The 23,390-nt window shown below is 38.2% G+C and overlaps 1 protein-coding gene across 1 annotated transcript in view; it reads left to right on the top strand.

Annotated features, from left to right (window-relative positions):
* Positions 1–23,390, top strand: part of GASK1A (golgi associated kinase 1A) — a 130,232-nt gene that overhangs the window by 86,452 nt on the left and 20,390 nt on the right. The window contains exons 7-8 of the mRNA XM_053715747.1: positions 3,159–3,281; positions 14,964–15,067. Of these exons, the coding sequence (XP_053571722.1) occupies positions 3,159–3,281; positions 14,964–15,067 (227 nt within the window). The remainder of the gene's footprint in view (positions 1–3,158; positions 3,282–14,963; positions 15,068–23,390) is intronic.

Raw genomic sequence — 23,390 nt, 5'->3', positions numbered from 1 at the left:
AATTTTTTCAAGGGTTCTGGGGCCTCTTTTAGCAGTGATCCGTTCTCTTGTCGTGGAATTGCTGTGGCACCCTGGATGACCTATTGGTTCAGGCGCCATCTTTTCAGTTAGCAAAACCTCACACAGAGAATTGTTGTCTGTTTTTCGTTCCCACGGTTGGAATGTGAATCTGGAAAAAAGCTCCCTTTCCCCTGCTACAAGAGTAGTGTTCTTAGGGACCATAATAGGACGGATGCCAGCCTGCTGGGCTGGGGAGCAGTCTGGGACTTGTTAAAAGCTCAGGGCCTTTGGACTCGGGAGGCGTCTGCTCTTCCCATCAACATCTTGGAGTTGATGGCGATTTACAATGCTCTATTGGCTTGGCCTCAGTTGTCCTCAGCCCAGTTTATCAGGCTACAGTCAGACAAAATAACCTCTGTGGCTTACATCAATCACCAGGGAGGAACTCAGAGTTCCTTAGCCATGAAGGAGGTTACTCGTATTCTTCAGTGGGCTAAAACTCACAATTGCTGTCTGCCATCCACATTTCAGGAGTAGACAAATGGGAAGCGGATTTTCTGAGCAGACAGACTTTTCATCCCGGGGAGTGGGAACTCCATCCGGAGGTGTTTTCCAGCTTAATCCTCAAATGGGGGGTGCCGGAGTTAGATCTGATGGTGTCCCGTCAGATTGCCAAGCTTCCAAAGTACGGTTCAAGGTCAAAAGATACGCAGGCCGTTCTGATAGATGCTCTGGCGTTCCTTGGGTTTTTAGGTAGGCATACCTGTTTCCTCCGTTTGCTCTCCTTCCACAAGTCATTGCTTCAATCAGGAGAGTGTGTCAGTGATTCTAATAGCCCCTGCGTGGCCTTGCAGGATCTGGTTTGCAGACCTAGTGGAGATGTCATCTCTCCCACCTTGGAGACTACCTCTGAGGAAGAACCTCCTGATTCAGGGTCCCTTCCTTCATCCAAATCTCATTTCTCTGAAGCTGACTGGTTTTTCTAAATCGGTCATTGAGACCATGATTCAGGCTCGCAAACCTGTTGCTAGAAAGATTTACCATAAGATATGGCGTAAATATCTTTATTGGTGTGAATCCAAGGGCTACTCTTGGAGTAGAATTAGAATTCCTAGAATTGCATCTTTTCTTCAGGAAGGCCTAGAGAAGGGATTGTCAGTCAGTACCCTGAAGGGTCAGATTTCTGCTTTATCAGTTTTACTACATAAACGTTTGGCGGATGTGCCAGATGTGCAATCTTTGTGTCAGGCTTTGGTCAAAATCAAGTCTGTCTTTAAGTCTGTTGCTCCTCCTTAAAGCCTTAACCTTGTTTAACCTTGGCCCCGTTTGAGCCATTGCATTCCATAGACATTAAGTTGTTATTTTGGAAGGTGTTGTTTCTTGTTGCTATCTCTTCTGCTCGAAGAGTCTCAGAACTCTCAGCTCTGCAGTGTGATTCCCCTTATGTTATTTTTCATGCCGATAAGGTGGTTCTTCGTACTAAGTTAGGTTTCCTTCCTAAGGTTGTTTCTAATAGAAATATCAATCAGGAAATTGTTGTTCCCTCTCTGTTTCCTAATCCTTCTTCTTCCAAAGAAGTTTTTTAGACAATTTGGATGTTGTACATGCTCTTAAATTCTACTTACAGGCGACTAAGGACTTTCGCCAGTCCTCTGCCCTCTTTGTCTGTTTCTCTGGAAAATGTAAAAGTCAGAAAGCTACTGCTACTACTCTTTCTTTTTAGTTATGAAGTATAATTTGTTTAGCTTATGAGACTGCTGGACAGCAGCCTCCTGAGAGAATTACGGCTCATTCCACAAGAGCCATTTCCTCTTCATAGGCTTTCAAAAATGAAGCTTCTGTGGAAAAAATTTGCAAGGCTGCAACTTGGTCTTCTTTACATACTTTTTTTCAAAATTTTACAAATTTGATACTTTTGCCTCAGCTGAGGCTTCTTTTGGGAGAAAAGTTCTCAAGCGGTGGTGCCTTCTGTTTAGGACTGCCTGTCTTGTCCCTCCCTATTTATCTGTGTCCTCTATCTTGGGTATTGGTTCCCAACAGTAATTACTCAAGCCATGGACTCACCATATCTTAGGAAAGAAAAACTAAATTTATTCTTACCTGATAAATTTTGTTTCTTTCCAGATATGGTAAATCCACGACCCCACCCTTTATTTTAAGACAGTTGTTTATAACCTCAGGCACCTCTACACCTTGTGTTACTCCTTTTTCTCTATTTCCCTTCGGTCAAATGACTGAGGGTTGTGGGTAAGGGAGTGATACTTAACAGTTTAACTGTAGTGCTCTTTGCCTCCTCCTGCTGGCCAGGACTGATATCCCCAACAGTAATTTCTCAAGCCGTGGACTCACCATATCCGGAAAGAAACATATTTATCAGGTAAGCATACATTTTTTTTTTAAATGGAGTTAAAGCAAAATGCTAAAAATTCTATGGTATTTTTGGCAAATTTTTCACTGAAATTCCCAAATTACCTTTGTCTACTATTTAGATGGTTGTAAGCCCCTATAACGCACTCTCACTTCCACACAAGCCCAGTGAGTGTTAATAATTTGACAAAGCTTACACTATTATTTAAAGGAAAATGAAACACGAGATTGTAATATTAGATATTGAATTATACACGGTAAACCTACTTTTAAAAATACTTTTATTTTTTTTATTTTGCTCTATTCATGAATTAAAAAATTGGAGAGTTTGCAATTTCTGTAAGATCTGGGCTTACCCAATCATCAGAAGCTTAACCCTGCTGCATTCTTCACAGTAACTGATTTATAGCAATCTATAATTGGCCTTAGCAGAGGAGGTAAGAGGCTTCCAAATGGATACATCAAAACTATTCAAATTTTGCTTATAAAAATTAAATGAAAAAAAAAATACAGTTTGAATTCTTTTAAAACCATTTATTTAGTATATTGGCCTTTTGTAATGCAGGATTTAATTGCTGATATATGCTATGCTTTATTTAATAAGATTAAAAATGAACACCAAGAAGGAAGATTTAAATGATGTATATCTCCTTAAATAATGTGCACTGCATGTTTATGTATTTAATGATGAACATTATATATACTGTATCTTCTGGATTTTATGCTCCTTTAACCTCTTCAGTGTATTACTGTTTTAATCCATCTTTTGTTAAACTATTTGCCACTTTTAGGTCCAGGATCGATTAGACCGATATTGCTGTGGATTTAACCCTGACCCTACCGAGCCATGTGTGCAAGAACTTCTGCATGAAAAATGCCGTAACCCAGGGGAGCTTATGCTGGTGCATATTCTGGTCAGTGTAGCTTGCTTGTACCGTGGAAATCATGGTACTTTTAGCTGTATTCAGTTAGTACGGTTTTGGATATACCCTATTAATGTATAATTCATCCTGAAAGGAAAAGAGGCAGAATCCTGTTCTGTTACTATATAGTGTGAATTAACAGTTTTGTGAGAATAAATCGGCCCATTTGTTTCAAAGGTAGAAATGGCACCATTTTACAAAACGTGTTTTACAGTGTGAAAAAAGTTTAAAAGCACATTATTGTAAACAGGAAAAGTTGCAGTTATTTTTTTCCAATGAGATATTAATATCCCTGTACACTGTTAATCTTGATTCTAGACCAAAACCTCACAAAACTAAATTAATGCATATAAAAAAAAAAAACCTCCTACATGTATGCACTGTATACTTAAAATGCCCCAGTTCAAATGCATTAAAGGGACTCTGAACCCACATTTTTTCTTTCGGGATTCAGATAGAGCATGCAATTTTAAGCAACTTTCTAATTTACTCCTATTATCAAATTCCCTTCATTCTCTTGATATCTTTATTTGAAAATCAAGGATGTAAGTTTATATGCCGGCCCATTTTTGGTGAACAACATGGGTTGTTCTTGCTGATTGGTGGATAAGTTCATCCACCAATAAACAAGTGCTGTCCAGTGTCTGAACCAAAAATTGGCTAGCTCCTTAGCTTAGATGCCTTCTTTTTCAAATAAAGATAGCAAGAGAATGAAGAAAAATTGATAATAGCAGTAAATTAGAAAGTTGCTTAAAATTGCATGCTCTATCTGAATCATGAAAGAAAAAAATTGGGTGCAGTGTCCCTTTAAATTAAACAATAATGTTGTATTTTTTGTTCTTTTTAAAAACAAATATTAATTTCTCAAGCCCTGGTTATATTTGTTATTGCCACCACACTACAAGACTAAATACTGTGATGTCAAAATGGCGTGCATTACTCGTTAAATGCATTTTGAAAGTGGATAAACACCAATTTATGGAGAAAAATCACATTTTGAATAATGAGAACAGTGTAAATTAAAATCATACTTTGATGCAAATATTAAATACATACAGACATCGCATGAAGGCATTTGCTCTATGTTTTTTTCCCAATCTCATGATCTTTATCTATTTTTGCATTTCTATTGGTTCCCATGTGCTGTGAGACATTACATATATTATAACTGGCCAATTAGTATAGTTAAATTATTTAAATTTCAGGACCAACCAATAACAAAGGACTATTAAACAGAAATGAATATAGCCATAATGAATCTAGATTATTGTATACTAAGCACATTTAAAATGTTATCTGTGTGTTTTGTCTAGGCACAAAAAAGAATGCTCGTTTGTAAGTCTTGAAATAGTGTGGAAATAAAACCTAAGAGGCCAATTTTGTGGTTTAACCCCTTAATGACCGCAGCACTTTTCCATTTTCTGTCCGTTTGGGACCAAGGCTATTTTTACATTTTTGCGGTGTTTGTGTTTAGCTGTAATTTTCCTCTTACTCATTTACTGTACCCACACATATTATATACCGTTTTTCTCGCCATTAAATGGACTTTCAAAAGATACCATTATTTTCATCATATCTTATAATTTACTATAAAAAAATTATAAAATATGAGGAAAAATTGAAAAAAAAAACACTTTTTTTAACTTTGACCCCCAAAATCTGTTACACATCTACAACCACCAAAAAACACCTATGCTAAATAGTTTCTAAATTTTGTCCTGAGTTTAGAAATACCCAATGTTTACATCTTCTTTGCTTTTTTTGTAAGTTATAGGGCCATAAATACAAGTAGCACTTTGCTATTTGCAAACCACTTTTTTTTCAAAATTAGCGCTAGTTACATTAGAACACTAATATCTTTCAGGAATCCCTGAATATCCATTGACATGTATATATTTTTTTTTAGTAGACAACCCAAAGTATTGATCTAGGCCAATTTTGGTATATTTCATGCCACCATTTCACCGCCAAATGCGATCAAATAAAAAAAATCGTTCACTTTTTCACAATTTTTTTCACAAACTTTAGGTTTCTCACTGAAATTATTTACAAATAGTTTGTGCAATTATGGCACAAATGGTTGTAAATTCTTCTCTGTGATCCCCTTTGTTCAGAAATAGCAGACTTATATGGCTTTGGTGTTGCTTTTTGGTAATTAGAATGCCACTAAATGCCACTGCGTACCACACGTGTATTATGCCCAGCAGTGAAGGGGTTAATTAGGGAGCATGTAGGGAGCTTGTAGGGTTAATTTTAGCTTTAGTGTAGTGTAGTAGACAACCCCAAGTATTGATCTAGGCCCATTTTGGTATATTTCATGCCACCATTTCACCGCCAAATGCGATCAAATTAAAAAAAACGTAAAATTTTTCACAATTTTAGGTTTCTCACTGAAATCATTTACAAACAGCTTGTGCAGTTATGGCACAAATGGTTGTAAATGCTTCTCTGGGATCCCCTTTGTTCAGAAATAGCAGACATATATGGCTTTGGCGTTGCTTTTTGGTATTTAGAAGGCCGCTAAATGCCGCTGCGCATCACACGTGTATTATGGCTAGCAGTGAAGGGGTTAATTAGGTAGCTTGTAGGGAGCTTGCAGGGTTAATATTAGATTTAGTGTAGAGCTCAGCCTCCCACCTAAAACATCAGACCCCCTGATCCCTCCCAAACAGCTCTCTTCCCTCCCCCACCCCACAATTGTCCCCGCCATCTTAAGTACTGGCAGAAAGTCTGCCAGTACTAAAATAAAAGCTATATATATATTTTTTTAATGATTTTTTTTAAGCATATTTACATATGCTGCTGTGTACTATCCCCCCTTAGCCCCCAACCTCACTGATCCCCCCCCCCAAACAGCTCTATCCCCTCCCACTCTAACTTAATGGGCGCCATCTTGGGTACTGGCAGCTGTCTGCCAGTACCCAGTTTAGAAGAAAAAAATGGTTTGTTTTTTTAATTTGTTGAAATTTTCTGTAGTGTAGCTTCCCCACACACAAACCAACCCCCCCCACCCCTCCACGATCGCTTTTTGTGCTTTTGCACAAACAAGATTAGGCAGGTTTTATGAAATGATTTTCCGTAGTGTAGCGGTTCCCACCCGCTCCCGCCCCGTGCACGCGCCCGCCCGCCACCCTCCGTGCACGCGCGCGCGCCCGTGCGCGCCCCCGACGGTCCCGCCCCCGATCCCGCCCCCCGTGACATCACGCGGCACACCGATGGCCGCCCACCCGCCTCCCAATTCGGCTCCCACCCACCAACGATACCGGCCATCGATGTCCGGTGCAGAGAGGGCCACAGAGTGGCTCTCTCTGCATCGGATGGCCATGTGAGGTTATTGCAGGATGCCTCCATATCGAGGCATCACTGCAATAACCGGAAAGCAGCTGGAAGCGAGCAGGATCGCTTCCAGCTGCTTTCCACACCGAGGACGTGCAGGGTACGTCCTCAGGCGTTAACTGCCTTTTTTTTGAGGACGTACCCTGCACGTCCTCGGTCATTAAGGGGTTAAAGGGACAGTCTACAAAAGAATTTTTATTGCTTAAAAAGATAGATAATCCCTTTATTACCCATTCCCCAGTTTTGCATAACCAACACAGTTATTTAATATACTTTTTACCTCTGTGATTACCTTGTATATAAGCAGCTTCTGACAGCCCCCTGATCACATGACTGTATTTATTATCTATTGACTTGCATTTAGCATTGTGTTGTGCTAAATCTTAAATAACTTTCTGTGCCTGAACACGTTATCTATATGGCCCACGGGAACTATCAAGTCTTTTGTTGTGAAAAGCAATTTAATAAGCATGTGATTAGAGGCAGCCCTCAAGGGCTGTCAGGATCTGCCTGGTTCAACCCATTTTTCTCCTAGCTACACCCACTACTTTCTGATTTGTTCCTCTTTCTTTAAGTGTGCCGCTCACCTGTTACACCTTGCTCAGTATTGATGATCTTCGCTACAGAGAGGTTTACCTGCCTGCTCAGCTTTTTCTTCTCTACCTTATTATCCGGAGTTCTGAGCCTTATCCTAAACAGCAACTTCTACCTTGGAATTACATTCACAGTCTCTCTCTCTCTGTTGTGGGGTAAAGTACCTATTGCATTTTTTCATTTTGCCTCTCGCTGCTTTCTTTTTACCGCAGCTCATACCTTCAGTGTTCATTCAGCCTGTCACTGTGTTTCTCCGATTACGCTACACAGCGTGACGTCACTTCCGGGTCTGCTCCGGTCTCAGTCTAACTACTCTGAATCACCTACGAAGGTAACCGTGCTTGCTCTCCTGCCTGTCTGCATTACCAAGGTACAAATTACTGCTAAACATCATACCTCATATCGTATGTACTGTGTCTTGTATTAAGATAAGAAGTTTAATCTCAAAACTATAAACATTAACCGCAACTTCACTTGTCTTGTCCTGTTACTCCAATGCTGCCTGACTGAATCTTTATCTTGTCCACAGTTCACCTGTTATTATCTAAGCCTGATCTTAACAGTATATTATTTTCTTATTCACTTTCTGCTGAATAAGTTATCAATGCTTGTTATATTAAACATACTCACATGACTGAAGGAAACCTTTTCAGAAATAGAGGTTTCAGACAGTCCTGTGTAACATACATATTATTATTCATTCTGCAGTTGTGTTCCACCTAACATATAATCACCAGTTCCTGATATAATACTGAGCCCTAAAAATGGAACCAGCAGACATACATCAAATTGTATATAACCTCAATCAAAAGGTAGATCAACTGGCACAAGGCCTGCATGATTTACAAATTGAGAATGCTGCTCTGAGAAAAATAATTACAGAGTCTATCTCTTTAAAGGGGAATCAGACTGAAACTGTTATTGAACCTCAAGTCTCTCTCCCAGATCTATTCTGTGGTAACAGAAAGGCATATAGACAATTTAAAAACGCCTGCCTTTTATTGTTTTCAATGAAACCCAGGACTTACCCCACTGAGAGAGTGAAAGTCCTCACTACAATCTCATTTCTCAGAGGGGATCCTAGAAATTGGGCTGATAAATTCATAGAGAACCAGGATCCTATACTCGGATCCCTTGTAGACTTTTTCACAAGTATGGATGAAATGTTTCAGGACACAGATATTCAGCTTACTGCTGAGATGAGTTTAAGGAGTTTAAAACAAGGAAAGAGACCTGTCGAGGACTATATCAATGATTTCAAACAGTTCGCCACGGATGCTCTCTGGACCCCTGTCGCCCTGCGTAATCAATTCCGGTTGGGACTTTCAGAGTCTTTAAAAGATGAATTCGCCAGAATTGAATTACCAACAACTTTGGAGGCTTTCATGAAAACAGCAATTCAGATAGACCGTCGTCTACGTGAAAGGAAGGCTGAAAAGTTTGCAACAGACGCAAAACCTAAACCCTCATCTGGCTCTTCAGCCCAAAGCAGTGTTTCTTCTATTAAACCCTCTGTGGAACCCATGGAGATTGGCTTTATCAGAGGTCCCCTCTCTCAAGAGGAGAAACAACGGAGACGTTTAAAGAATCTATGCCTGTACTGCGCTAGCCCAAGTCACGCTGTTCAGGACTGTCCTCTACTTTTGAAGAACAAGAAATGTAAGTCCACTTACCTTTATACATCTCTACCTTCCCCAGAACATTCTCCTTACTGTACTTTATCTGTCTCCCTTCAGTTGGAGCAAAGTCAACTGAGGATCAGTGATGCCATTGTCGACTCTGGCGCTTCAGGGAACTACATGGATCGGGCCTATTGCATTAGGGAAAATATCCCTTTAATAAAGAAAACTACTCCCATACCTATCAGAGTCATAGATGGATCACTCATGTTCTCTGGACCTATAACTCATGAGACTGTACCACTCATGCTTAATATTTCCGGACATTACGAATTACTCTCTTTCGATGTCCTTCCCTCTCCCCATTTTAGTTTGGTTCTGGGGATGAAGTGGCTACAACTTCATAATCCCACTATTGTTTGGCACCCTTTTCAAATAAAGTTTTGTTCCACTTATTGCAAAGAAACATGTTTTCCTAACCCTGTTTTTTTACACACTAATACTGATACTGAGGGCTTACCCTCTGAATATTTGGAATTTAATGATGTATTTAGTAAGACTGAGGCAGAGAACCTGCCACCTCACAGGGCATATGATTGCCCTATCGATCTCCTCCCTGGAGCCCGCATACCCATTGGACATCTCTACCCACTAAGTAATCCTGAACTGGAACATCTTAAAGTGTATCTTGACGACAACTTAAAGAAAGGCTTCATTAGGCCATCAACTTCTCCTGCAGGGGCGGGGTTTTTCTTTGTTCGTAACAAGGATTCCAGCCTCAGACCCATCATAGACTATCGTGAACTAAATAAATGCACGGTTAAGAATCGTTATCCTTTGCCCCTAATACCAGAGATGATTGAGAGGCTATCTGATGCTACTATTTTTTACCAAACTTGACTTAAGAGGCGCATACAACCTTGTCAGGATCAAAGAGGGTCATGAATGGCTGACGGCATTCAGGACCAGATATGGCTTATTCGAGTACCTTGTAATGCCTTTTGGTCTCTGCAATGCCCCAGCCACCTTCCAATACTTCATTAATGATGTATTCAGAGACCTCCTAGATGTATGCATTGTCATATATCTGGATGATATACTCATTTATTCCAGAACTCAGCAGGAACACATCAGGCATGTCCGCCAAGTTCTAGCACGACTGAGAGCTTATAAATTGTATGCTAAATTGGAAAAATGCAAATTTCACACAACACAGGTATCCTTTCTAGGATATGATATCTCTCCCTCAGGAATCCAGATGCAGAAAGAAAAGGTTGAGGCTGTTTTGGATTGGCCAGAACCAAAGACTAAAAAAGACCTACAACGGTTCCTTGGTTTTTCAAATTATTATAGAAAATTTATCAAGGGATTTTCCAAAATAGTAAAACCACTCACCGTTTTAACAGGTTCTACTACACCTTTCTCATGGGGTTCAGATGCTGCTAATGCCTTCCGTTATTTGAAATCCAGATTTACCTCTGCACCAATCCTTCAATTTCCCAATCCTTCACATCAATATACTTTAGAAGTTGATTCTTCCGATTTCGCCATTGGAGCAGTCCTCTCACAACAAAAATCTCTATCTGATCCTCTCCATCCAATTTCCTATTTCTCTAAATTAATGTCCCCTGCTGAACAAAATTATGCTATAGGGGATAAGGAATTATTGGCCATTCGACGATCCCTTGAACACTGGAGACACCTCCTTGAAGGCACCACTCTACCAATTAATATCTACACAGACCATAAGAACCTCCAGTACTTGCAATCTAATAAAACCTTATCTGCCAGACAGGTTCGTTGGAGTCTGTACTTTGACCGTTTCAATTTTGTTATCATTTACAGACCTGCCAATAAAAACCTCAAAGCTGACGCTTTATCCCGGATACCAGAACGACCGACTCACATTCCTATCAGAAAAGACATTGTTTCTCCTCAATGCTTCATTGGGTTCACTTCGACAATCTTGACTGACCTCCGCAAATACTGCAAGGAACATTCTAACCCACCTGAACCAACTTTAACCAAAATGCATGGCATTTACTACTATGAAAAAAAAATCTTCATACCACCCTCCTTGAGAAAACAAATTATACAGACCTGTCATGATATTCCATTAGCTGGTCACCCAGGTCTTCAACGTACCTTGGAACTTGTTTCACGTACTTACTGGTGGCCACACATGAAATCCACAATTTCTGATCATATTGCCAGCTGTAGGACTTGTGTCACTTGCAAGCCAGAAAGAAGACCACCTTTTGGCTTGCTCATGCCTATACCAGTCCCTAAAAAGCCTTGGCACCATGTTTCCATGGATTTTATTGTAGATTTACCACCATCAAAAAATCAAACAACTATCCTTGTGGTCATTGATTTATTCACTAAAATGGCTCATTTTATCCCTTTCCATAAACTTCCCACTTCTTCTGAAACTGCCACCCTATTCATTGACCACATTATCAAGTTGCATGGGATACCTTCTATCCTGACGACAGATAGGGGTACACAATTCACCTCAAAATTTTGGAGTAAGTTATGTGCCTTGATTAATATGGAACATCGTTTTACAACAGCTTTTCATCCCCAAACTAATGGGCAGTCAGAGAGGTTAAACCAGTGGCTCGAACATTTTCTCAGATGTTATTGTTCCTATCAACAGAACGATTGGATGAATTACCTTTCCATGGCCGAATTCGCCTACAATAACTTGACCAATGCATCTACTAAAATGACACCCTTCTTCGCAAACTATGCCTACCATCCTACCCTGACCTTCTCCTCCTTTGCTTCTTCGGATTCACCACCGCTGGATCAGCTCCATAATTCTCTGCAGGAGAATTTCAATGTCATCCAGGAGAACATTCGTTCGGCCCAACAGAACCAGAAACATTATTATGACCTCAGGAGAAGGAAGCCACCTGAATACTCCGCAGGAGATTTAGTCTGGCTTTCTACTAAGAACTTGAGATTACAAGTTCCTTCTAAGAAGATGGCCAGTCTCTTCATTGGACCCTTCCCTGTCCAAAGTGTTATCAATACCAATGCTGTCAAGCTACGTCTACCTAGTACTCTTAAGATTCATCCTACGTTTCACGTATCTTTATTAAAACCATATACACCTGCAAGAGATGCACAAATTCTTCTGCCACCTACAAGCCTTCCTCTTCCTGATGATGAGTATGAAGTTGAATCCATTTTGGACTCCAGGATCTCCAGGGGTGTTCTGCAGTACTTGGTCAGGTGGAAAAACTATTCAAGTGATGAGGATTCATGGGAGCCTCTCTCCAATCTCAACACGCCTAAACTTCTCTCCTTGTTTCATCGTCGCCACCCTGATCGGCCTCGTCCATCCGCTGTGGAACAGCGTCCTTGAGGAGGGGGTTCTGTCAGGATCTGCCTGGTTCAACCCATTTTTCTCCTAGCTACACCCACTACTTTCTGATTTGTTCCTCTTTCTTTAAGTGTGCCGCTCACCTGTTACACCTTGCTCAGTATTGATGATCTTCGCTACAGAGAGGTTTACCTGCCTGCTCAGCTTTTTCTTCTCTACCTTATTATCCGGAGTTCTGAGCCTTATCCTAAACAGCAACTTCTACCTTGGAATTACATTCACAGTCTCTCTCTCTCTGTTGTGGGGTAAAGTACCTATTGCATTTTTTCATTTTGCCTCTCGCTGCTTTCTTTTTACCGCAGCTCATACCTTCAGTGTTCATTCAGCCTGTCACTGTGTTTCTCCGATTACGCTACACAGCGTGACGTCACTTCCGGGTCTGCTCCGGTCTCAGTCTAACTACTCTGAATCACCTACGAAGGTAACCGTGCTTGCTCTCCTGCCTGTCTGCATTACCAAGGTACAAATTACTGCTAAACATCATACCTCATATCGTATGTACTGTGTCTTGTATTAAGATAAGAAGTTTAATCTCAAAACTATAAACATTAACCGCAACTTCACTTGTCTTGTCCTGTTACTCCAATGCTGCCTGACTGAATCTTTATCTTGTCCACAGTTCACCTGTTATTATCTAAGCCTGATCTTAACAGTATATTATTTTCTTATTCACTTTCTGCTGAATAAGTTATCAATGCTTGTTATATTAAACATACTCACATGACTGAAGGAAACCTTTTCAGAAATAGAGGTTTCAGACAGTCCTGTGTAACATACATATTATTATTCATTCTGCAGTTGTGTTCCACCTAACATATAATCACCAGTTCCTGATAAGGGCTTAGAAATTAGCATATGAGCCTACCTAGGTTTAGTTTCAACTAAAGATACCAAGAGAAAAAAGCAAATTTGATGATAAAAGTAAATTGGAAAGTTGATTAAAATTACATGTCCTATCTGAATAATGAAAGTTTTATTTTGACTAGACTGTCCCCTTTAAGTCCTGTATGAGCATCACAATTACTTTACCAAAGATTTCACTTTGGTCAACATTTCCAGCATTCATGTTATTATCACTTGAGTACAAAGATTAACCATGAACTTTTAAAACGAGCATGAGTTTCCGCTTTGCGCTCCCATTAAAAGTAAAGGATGCATTAGTTATCCCAAGTTTTCCCAAGTGAACTTGCAATGTTTTTTTACTGCCCCACTTGTAATATGGGTTTTATTGGTAAAAATACCATGACGCGTTTGTGCTACTCAAGCTCCACTTGCAATATTATATTTTGAATTAACCATATAAGCCAAAAAATAGGTAAAATACACAGAGCACACAGTCAAGATGCCCTCATATCTGCAGTTCACTAACTTTGGTTGTTGCATCTGTTTACAACTGACTAGCTAGGCATCTGATATCATAGAACAAATATTGATTACAGTAATTGAAATCAGTTTCAGTTACTGGCAGAGACAGTTCCTCTAGTACTATGAATTCAACTGGCACTGTGTTGGTTAAAGTGAAGAATCCAAGGGAAACCTAAAATAAGGGAATTCATTGGGTGCTGCCCTCCTACTATTTATTAACTCATATAGAAAACAGAAAAGTAAAGAAATGAAGAGAAACGGAAATAGGTGAATGAATTCCAGGCCAGTGGGGATACACAGATAAATTCTAAAACTGTGACTCCTTTTGTCAGACTCAAATATTTTAATTGAATACAAGGAAGCCACCACGCAAAAAATACAGATACTAAACCCTAATAACTAGGTTAATCGCAGTGACACATTCGATAATCTGGAACCTTGGCATCAGTCTGGGGGATTTGTATGCAGTAACACTAGTTAAAGACTATGACTCAAATGCATTTTGGGAATTTCATTCATACCACATTAAAAAAGGCCCCTCTACGGTCCGAAATGCCTTTGTGTGAGAGTGTTTAACTAGTGTTACCGCATACACATACCCCAGACCGATGCCAAGGTACCAAATTACCGGAAGGATGTGTTACTGCGATTAACCTAGTTATTAGGGTTTAGTATCTGTATTTTTTGTGCTGTGAATCTCTTGTATTCAATTAAGATATTTGAGTCTGGCAATTGGAGTCACAGTTTTAGAATTTATCTGTGTATCCCCACTGGCCTAGAATTCATTTCCAATCATTTGATAATTATTTTAATATAATTAATAAATGTAGTATCTTTTAACAGTAGTAGAATATTGTGCCCCTTATCCTCTAGTTACCCATTTTCATTCCTTTTCCCTCTCTCCCTTATATCCATTGCTCTTCATTTCTTTGCTTTTCTGTTTGCTATATGAGAACACAGTTCCTGGCAGAACACACCAATTTGCTTCATTATCTTGTAATGTGTATTCACATGGAATTCAACGTCTGGCAAACAGAATAAGCTGTTTTTTGTAATACTGAGCCTGTGGGGCAGACCTATAGCAAGGTGTAAAGTCAAAGGTGAAGTCCCAGAGCTCTGATGTCCTTCAACAGATTACTGACTCTCACAGTAGAAAGTCTATGCTTAAAATGAGACACAAAACTGGCCGAACAAAAGAACTATTTATCTTGCTCCCAGTAGACTTTCCCTGGCTGTCTACAGTTCAACTCAATATAGTAAAGACAGCAAAGCAGCTTCATTTTTCATACTGTGGTTTTGGAATTTCATTGGCAAAGTATGAGGAACACATGTGTTAGAGCTTACTGTTCTCTTGCTGTGTTACTGTAGGTACGAAGAAGCAACCCATCTCGCTTGGTTTTCATTGATAATGCTGGGCGACCTGAACACCCTGAGGACAATCTAAATTTTAGGCTTCTGCAGGGAATAGATGGGTAAGATGGAATGTTAGCTCTTGAGAGCTTTTATCTTGCAGTATAATAATTAATAATAAATTACACTCACCTAGATTACGAGTTTTGTGTTGCGACTTTTTAACGCTGAAAATATGGCATTTTCAGCGTTAAAACAGCACTGCAGCCATTACAAGTCTTGTCGGTATAGCTGTACCGCACACCTTTTAGTCTGTAATGTAACGTCAGTACCGCACTCGTAAAAAATGACGTTTTTTCATGGGACTCCCATAGCGCTGGTATTACAAGTTTTGCGTTCTGGCTAAAAAACCTGCGTTACAGCCTAAAACAACAAGATCCGTACCGCCATCTAAAGTCAGCAGTTATGAGTTTTACACTACAAAGCTGTAGCATAAAACTCATAACTAAACTGGCACAAAGTACACTAACACCCATAAACTACCTATTAACCACTAAACTGAGGCCCTCCCGCATCGCAAACACTATAATAAATTTATTAACCCCTAATCTGCTGCTCCCGACATTGCCGCCACTAATAAAATGTATTAACTCCTATTCCACCGCTCCCTGACATCGTTGCCACTATAATAAACCTATTAAACTCTAAACCACCGCCCTCCCGCATTGCAAACACTATTTAAATATTATTAACCCCTAATCTGCCATCCGCCCACACTGCCCCTGCAATAAACCTATTAACCCCTAAACCGCAAGCCCCCCACAACGAAATAAACTAAAATAAACTATTAACCCCTAAACTGAAAGCCCCCCACAACAAAATATACTAAAATAAACTATTAACCCCTAAACCTAATGACCCCCTAACTTTATATTAAAATTACAATTTCCCTATCTTAAATTAAAACTTACCTGTTTAAAAAATTAATTTTAAACTAACAATTAAACTATTATAATTATTAAACTAAAATTAAACTAACTACCAATTAAATAAAACTAAACTACACATTAAAAAATCCTAACACTACTCGAAAAAATTACAAAAAAGTATCTAATTACAAAAAATAAAATAACTAAATTACAAAAACAAACACTAAATTACAATAAAAAACAAACAAAATTATCAAAAATAAAAAAGAATTACACCTAATATAATAGCTCTATCAAAATAAAAAAGCCCCCCCCCCAAATAAAACCCCCCCTAGCCTACATTAAACTACCAATGGCCTTTAAAATGGCCTTTTGTGGGGTATTACCCCAAAGATATCAGCTCTTTTACCTGTAAAAATATACAAACCCCACCAACAGTAAAACCCACCACCCAACTAACCCCCCCAATTAAAAGAAAGTATCTAAAATAACCTAAGCTAAAAAAGGGCATTTGTATGGGCATTGCCCTTAAAAGGGTATTTAGCTCTTTTACATTTCCCAAACCCTAATCTAAAAAAAAACACCCAAAAAACCTAACACTAACCCCCGACGATCCACTTACAGTTGTTGAAATCCCGCTTGAAGGATCCATCCAGCCGGCAAAGTCATCATCCATGCGGCAAGAAGTCTTCATCCAGGCGCCTCTTCTATCTTCGTCCATGCGGAAAGAAGTCTTCATCCAGACGGGATCTTCGATCTCCATCCAGCCGGTGTGGAGCGGGTCCATCCTGAAGAACATCCACCCTCTTTATACGGTCGTCGCTGTATACCGATTCTTCAATGCAAGTGACGCAATCCAAGATGGCGTCCCTTGCATTCCTATTGGTTGAAAGATTTCAATTAGCCAATAGGAATTAGAGCTGCTAAAATCCTATTGGCTGTTCCAATCAGCCAATAGGATTGAGTTCTCATCCTATTGGCTGTTCCAATCAATGAATAGGATTGAGCTCTCATTCTATTGGCTGATTGGAACAGCCAATAGAATGAGAGCTCAATCCTATTAGCTGATTGGAACAGAAAATAGAATAAAAGCTCAATCCTATTGGCTGATTGGAACAGCCAATAGGATGAGAGCTCAATCCTATTGGCTGATTGGAACAGCCAATAGGATTTTAGCAGCTCTAATTCCTATTGGCTGATTGAAATCTTTCAGCCAATAGGAATGCAAGGGACGCCATCTTGGATTGCGTCGCTTGCATTGAAGAATCAGTATACGTCGGCGACTGTGTGAAGAGGATGCTTTGCGCCCGATGTCTTTAGGATGGACCCGCTCCGTGCCGGCTGGATGAAGATCAAAGAGGCCTTCTGGATGAAGACTTCTTGCCGCATGGATAATGACTTCGCCGGCTGGATGGATCCTTCAAGCCGGACTTCAACAACTGTAAGTGGATCGTCGGGGGTTAGTGTTAGGTTTTTTTTAAGGGTTTTTTGGGTGTTTTTTTTAAGGGCAATGCCCATACAAATGCCCTTTTCAGGGCAATGGTTAGCTTAGGTTATTTTAGATAGTTTTTTTTTATTTTGGGGGGTTGGTTGGTTGGTGGGTTTTACTGTTGGGGGGGTCTTTGTGTTTTTTTTACAGGTAAAAGAGCTGATATCTTTGGGGCAATGCCCCACAAAAGGCCCTTTTAAGGGTCACTGGTAGTTTATTGTAGGCTAGGTTTTTTTTTTTATTTTGGGTGGGCTTTTTTATTTTTATAGGGCTGTTAGATTAGGTGTAATTCTTTTTTATTTTGGATGATTTCGTTTTTTATTTTGTGTATTGTATATTTTTAGGGGGTGTTTTATTTTTTGTAGCAAAAGAGCTGTTTAACTTAGGACAATGCCCTACAAAAGGCCCTTTTAAGGGTCCTTGGTAGTTTGGGGATGTGGTGGTTTGTATAGTGTTGGGGTGTGTTCGTATTTTTTTGGAGCAAAAGAGCTGTTTAACTCAGGGCAATGCCCTACAAAAGGCCATTTTAAGGGCCCTTGGTAGTTTATTCTAGATTAGGCTTTTTTTTTTTTTTTTTTTTAAGGTTTTATTTAACTGGTATGTTTGTATTTAGTTTAGCTAGGTTGCTAGTAAATAGTTAATAACTATTTACTAACTAGTCTACCTAGTTAAAATAAATACAAACTTACCTGTGATATAAAAATAAAACCTAAGCTAGATACAATATAACTATTAGTTATATTGTAGCTAGCTTAGGTTTTATTTTACAGGTGAGTATTTAGGTATTATTTAGTTAATAATTGTAAATTTAATTTAGATCTATTTTAATTATTTTAAAGTTAGGGGGTGTTAGGGTTAGGGGTTAATAGTTTAATTTAGGTTGTTGCTATGTGGGTGGCTGGCGGTTTAGGGGTTAATAGGTTTATTTAGTTAATAATTGTAAGTTTAATTTAGATTAGTTTAATTATGTTAAAGTTAGGAGGTGTTAAGGTTAGGGGTTAATAGTTTAATTTAGGTTGTTGTGATGTGGGGGCTGGCGGTTTAGGGGTTAATATGTTTATTTAGAGTGTCGGTCTTTATGGTAGTCCACCATACATGCTTGGAAAGAAGCTTAAAAGTTCTTGTTAAACGAGGATGTCCTGAAAGTTTACTATCATGAGCCCAGGATAGCACAGGGGTGCGTAGGTTCAGAGGTACAAAGAAGGTATTGGGAGCCGCGGGGGCTTCAGGAGACTTTCTAGACTGGGCACATTGAAGTCTTTGAAGAAGAGAAGTGCTAAGTTGAGCAACCACACAGGAGGGGGATATAATGTGTTCAATAGGAGCTTTAGAGGAATCACTAGAGTGAGGAAACTGACGGGAAAAGGCGTCAGCCTTTTTATTCTTGGTCCCAGGAAGATAAGAGACCACAGAGAGAGTTAAAACGGGAAAAGAGCAAGGCCCATCTGGCCTGTCGAGAATTAAGTCTATGAGCAGTCTTAAGGTACATCAGATTCTTGTGGTCAGTGAGGCTGCTGCCTATTATTCCATGTACTTTTTGTAGTCACCAGGCTGCTGCCTATTATTCTACATAGATAAGTTTTTGTCTATTTTCTAATTACCCAATTATAATATTGATGCTGCAACCAAAGGCTTAACATAGTCTGTTGAAGCGTGTTTTTACGCTATTTTGTTGCAACGATTAGGATAATTATGTTTATAGTATCCATTCCACTAATGCAATTTTTTGCTTAAGATCCGTTGAGGTTATCTCACCATTAACAACTATGAATGATATTATCAAGTAAACGTTTAGAGTTTAGTTTGAGATATGATAAGGTAACATATTAGGTACAATTTTATAATACATTCTATTCATAAGCACGTTGGCATTTCATTAGTTAACGTCACGCAGGTTACCCGACATCAGAATACTATAGGTCTTTTTCATTATTGCTGTTAGGAAGAAATTTTCACATTTAGTTTCTTCAACAATGAATTGTATATAAGTAGGGTTGTTTTATTTTTGAGAAGTGTGTCAAATTCTATAATTGTACTTTTATTAACGATGTTCATTGTTACTATTTTTATCTACATTTTTTTCAGATGACAATAGAGAGTTTTTGTAAGACAACAGTGTCTAGTGCAAACTTTACAGCTTTTGTGGATTTTTTTATTTGTATATTCTTTTTTTTTTTTATAGATAATCTCTTTATTGATTTCAATATTCAAACATACATCTTATTCAGATCTTAAACAGAATATCAGAGAATTGGGTACAAACATCTCTCACATCATCCTTGAACACTCAGCGTGTAGCTTATTACATTACGGAAGCAAAGCTTTCCATTGCAGTATATATACAGGACATAGGTTAAATTGCATCCACACTAGTAAATCGACCCCTCTCAATTCTGAATCTCTTCCTATGCATACTAACTACTAATAATCAGTATGAGTGAATATATTACTTGCCCTAAATAAACATATCTATGTCATAGCTTATGTTATGCTCCAGTATTCCCCCCCCCCCCCACACCATTCCTTCCCAGCAATATGATCACACACTGGCTTACATAGGTATTACATTTTTTTTTTTTTAAAAAGGGGTAAGTCCCCGCCTCACCCCAGCCCTCCCGTCCCCCGGCCACTATTCCCAGCATGTTCAGGGTTGAGGGAGATTGCCCTGTAACATTTCTTCTTGCACATATATCGAATGATAAAAAGGTCAAATTATTAGATGTTGTATATCCCGTGAATAAGATTTAATCAGCTCTCCCCATTTCTTAAAAAGAGTTTTATATTGTTTTCCTTTGCTGGATCTGTCGCGCACGATTCCAAAATTAACAAATTATACATTTGTTTGACAAACTCTGCAATAGTAGGACATTTTTTTGAGATCCATTTTTTAGTAATTAAATTCCTTCCTATTAAAATTGCTAAATTTATGAAATCTCTATTTCTATATCTATTTTGTTTTGGTAAGAGAAAAATCACTGCTTCAAATTGCATATTATAATTCTCTTGAAGAATCTTCATTAACCAGTGATTAACCCACTTCCAAAATTGATTTATCCTGGGGCACTCCCATATATAATGTAGCAGATCAGCTGAGCTCTTTTGACATTTAATACATTTATCGCTAAAATCTATTCTCCATCTATGGAGGAGAGAGGGCGTAAGATAGTTCTGGTGTATCATATTTATATGCGCTTCCCTGAAGTTATTTGCTTGCGAAGCCTTCCATGAATTAGACTATTCTTAATTACTTCTTCATCTACTGTTTTTAAGCCTTTCAGGTGCCATTTCATAATCAAATTCATGATTTCCCACTCATCCTCTTCCTTCCTTAAACCCTTATACCATTTATTGATTGAGTAGTTCCCTATTCTACAAATCTTAAGACATGATTTTGTATATTCCCAATTTCCCTTTTTTTTATATCCCCTTTTTATTTCATTCAGCCAATGTCTAAGTTGAAGATATGCAAAAAAATCTTTCTGCGGTAATTTAAATTCTTGTCTTAGTTCTTCAAAAAGTTTTATTGTCTCATTTCCATCAACTTTAAACAATATTTGTGAAATGAATATCAGTCCTGCTCGCCTCCATCTGAAAAAAACTTCAGATCTTACTGCCTCCGGAAATAGTGGATTTCCCGTAATTTCAAGATATTCAGATTTCCTATAGTCTAAACCCATTTTTTTTACAATATATCACTTTTACATTCTTACACTCTTTTTGTATTGATTTCAAATCTAAATGTAGTAGTGCTTTGAGAGAGAATGGACTCACTAGGGTCAACTCCAGCTCTTTCGAGGTGAAATGGTTTTCTCCTAGGAGCCATTCAGCTGCTATCTTGATTAAGCAGGCTATATTGAAATCTTGCTGTGACGGGAGGGAAAACCCCCAACATTCTTATGTTGACAAAGTCTACTTATAGAATATCTAACTTTCTTTTTTCCCCCAAAAAAGGTAGTAAGACCTTTATTAAACAGTTTAATATCTTTAATATCTTTTTTTTAAGTAATAGGGGCAGATTTTGTAATTTGTATAAAAGTTTTGGAAACAAAACCATTTTTACTAGATTAATTTTCCCGGACAGAGACAGGGGAAGCTTTCTCCAGAGTTACAGGGAGCTAATTAGTTTTTCAAAAATAGGGTTATAGTTTTCCTCATAGCATTTATCTGGGTTCTTGTTTAACCAGATACCTAAGTATAGTATTGTTTCAACTTCTCTAGATAGACTATTTTGTACAGAATTTTTTGTTTTTCTAATCCACATCAATTCCGACTTAGTCATATTGACTTTATATCCTGTAAAGGACCCACATTTGTTAAGAAAATGCATAAGAATAGGGAGATTAGTTTTTGTATTTCTCAAAAAGACGATAACGTCATCTGCATATAGTAAAATCTTTGTTTCTACCGAATTGCATATAATTCCTTGTAAAATTTGATTTAATTTTATAGCTAGTGGTTCAATTACTAAGTTGAATAATAATGGGGACAGCGGACATCCCTGATGTGTACCTCTACCCAGGCTAATTTCAGGCGTAAACACCCCATTTATTAAGATGGCAAATAGGGGGCTATCATAAATAGATTTAATGTAGTTAACAAAATTTCCCCCGAAATCGAAATTATTCAGGGTATAGAATAGATGGTCCCACTGTACTGCATAAAAAGCTTTTTCAGCATCAATTGTTTTCAGTGCCAGATCATCCATTCTACTTTCATTTCCCCGTTCTCCAATATTCCACCAATAATCCAAAATTGCACATGTTTTTCTGATGTTTAATGTCGAAGCTCTATTCTTCATAAAACCTGTTTGATTTGTTGAAATAATACTGTCCATCACTTCTTTAAGTCTATTAGCCACTATCGTGGCCAATATTTTATAGTCTGCATTTAGCAGCGAAATTGCCCTATATGAATCAATCAGATGGGGACTTTTCCCTTTTTTAAGGATCAAGGTAGTAGTTGCTTTCGTAAAAATTTTAGATATTGGATAACTACCGGAGTAATACAGATTAAACAAATCTGTCAATAAAGGGGTAACCTCCTTGCATATTATTTTATAGATTTCAGAGGGTAATTGGTCAGGCCCGGGGGATTTATTATATGCAGTATTCTTAATTCCTATTTCTATTTCCTCCTTTGATATTGGAGCATTCAGTTTCTCTAGCTTTTCATTATCCAACTTAGGTAGAATCAGGTTCTCCCAAAATTCTCTCTTATTTTCCTGATGAATCTCCTCTGCCTTATAGAACTTTTAGAAGACCTCAATAAAAGTTAAACATAAATCTTTAGTATGTGTCACCATTTTTCCTTCTTTTTTAATAGCACCTATTAAATTTGATTTTTTCGTTAATCTAGTAATTTTTGCCAAGTAACTCCCTGTCTTATTGCCATATTTCATAAATCTCGCTCTACTTTTAAGGTCATCTCTATACGCTTTTTGTATTAAAAATGCATCTCTTTCTTGTTTTGCGCTAAGATATTCTAACCAGTTAGCTTTAGATGACACCATTAGATATTTATTATATTTATTTGACAATTGCTTTGTTAGTTAAATCTCTCTAGCCTTAACCTTTTTCTTGAATTGAATCATATAGCTTATAATTTCTCCTCTTAATACCGCCTTTGCAGTCTCCCACAGAATCTCTTTTCTCTGGCTATATTCATTATTATTTATTAAACATTTGTTCCATGTTTTTTTGAGAAATTCTATAAATGCTGCATTATCTTTCATATAATTAGGGAAGAAAAAAATATTTCTTTTCCTTTCACTCCATAATTCTGGACAAGGGACTTTCAATATAATTGGCGCATGGTCTGATATTGTAAAGTCTTTAATTTCTGTTATAACATCTTGTTTCACAAAGAATTCAGCTACCAAAAATACATCTATCCTAGATAAAGACAAAAAGCTTTTAGACATACACGTATAAGCTTTTTCATCTGAGTTTTGCAGCCGCCAGATATCCTGCAATTTCAGTGTATTTCGGAAAGAGTTAAAAACTTTTGATTCTTTTTTAAGTCCAGCCT

This window comes from Bombina bombina, chromosome 5 (assembly GCF_027579735.1).
Source record: "Bombina bombina isolate aBomBom1 chromosome 5, aBomBom1.pri, whole genome shotgun sequence".
NCBI classification, from domain to species: Eukaryota; Metazoa; Chordata; class Amphibia; order Anura; family Bombinatoridae; genus Bombina; species Bombina bombina.
Note: the sequence above shows the minus strand (reverse complement) of the source record. Positions and strands in the feature narration are given on the sequence as shown.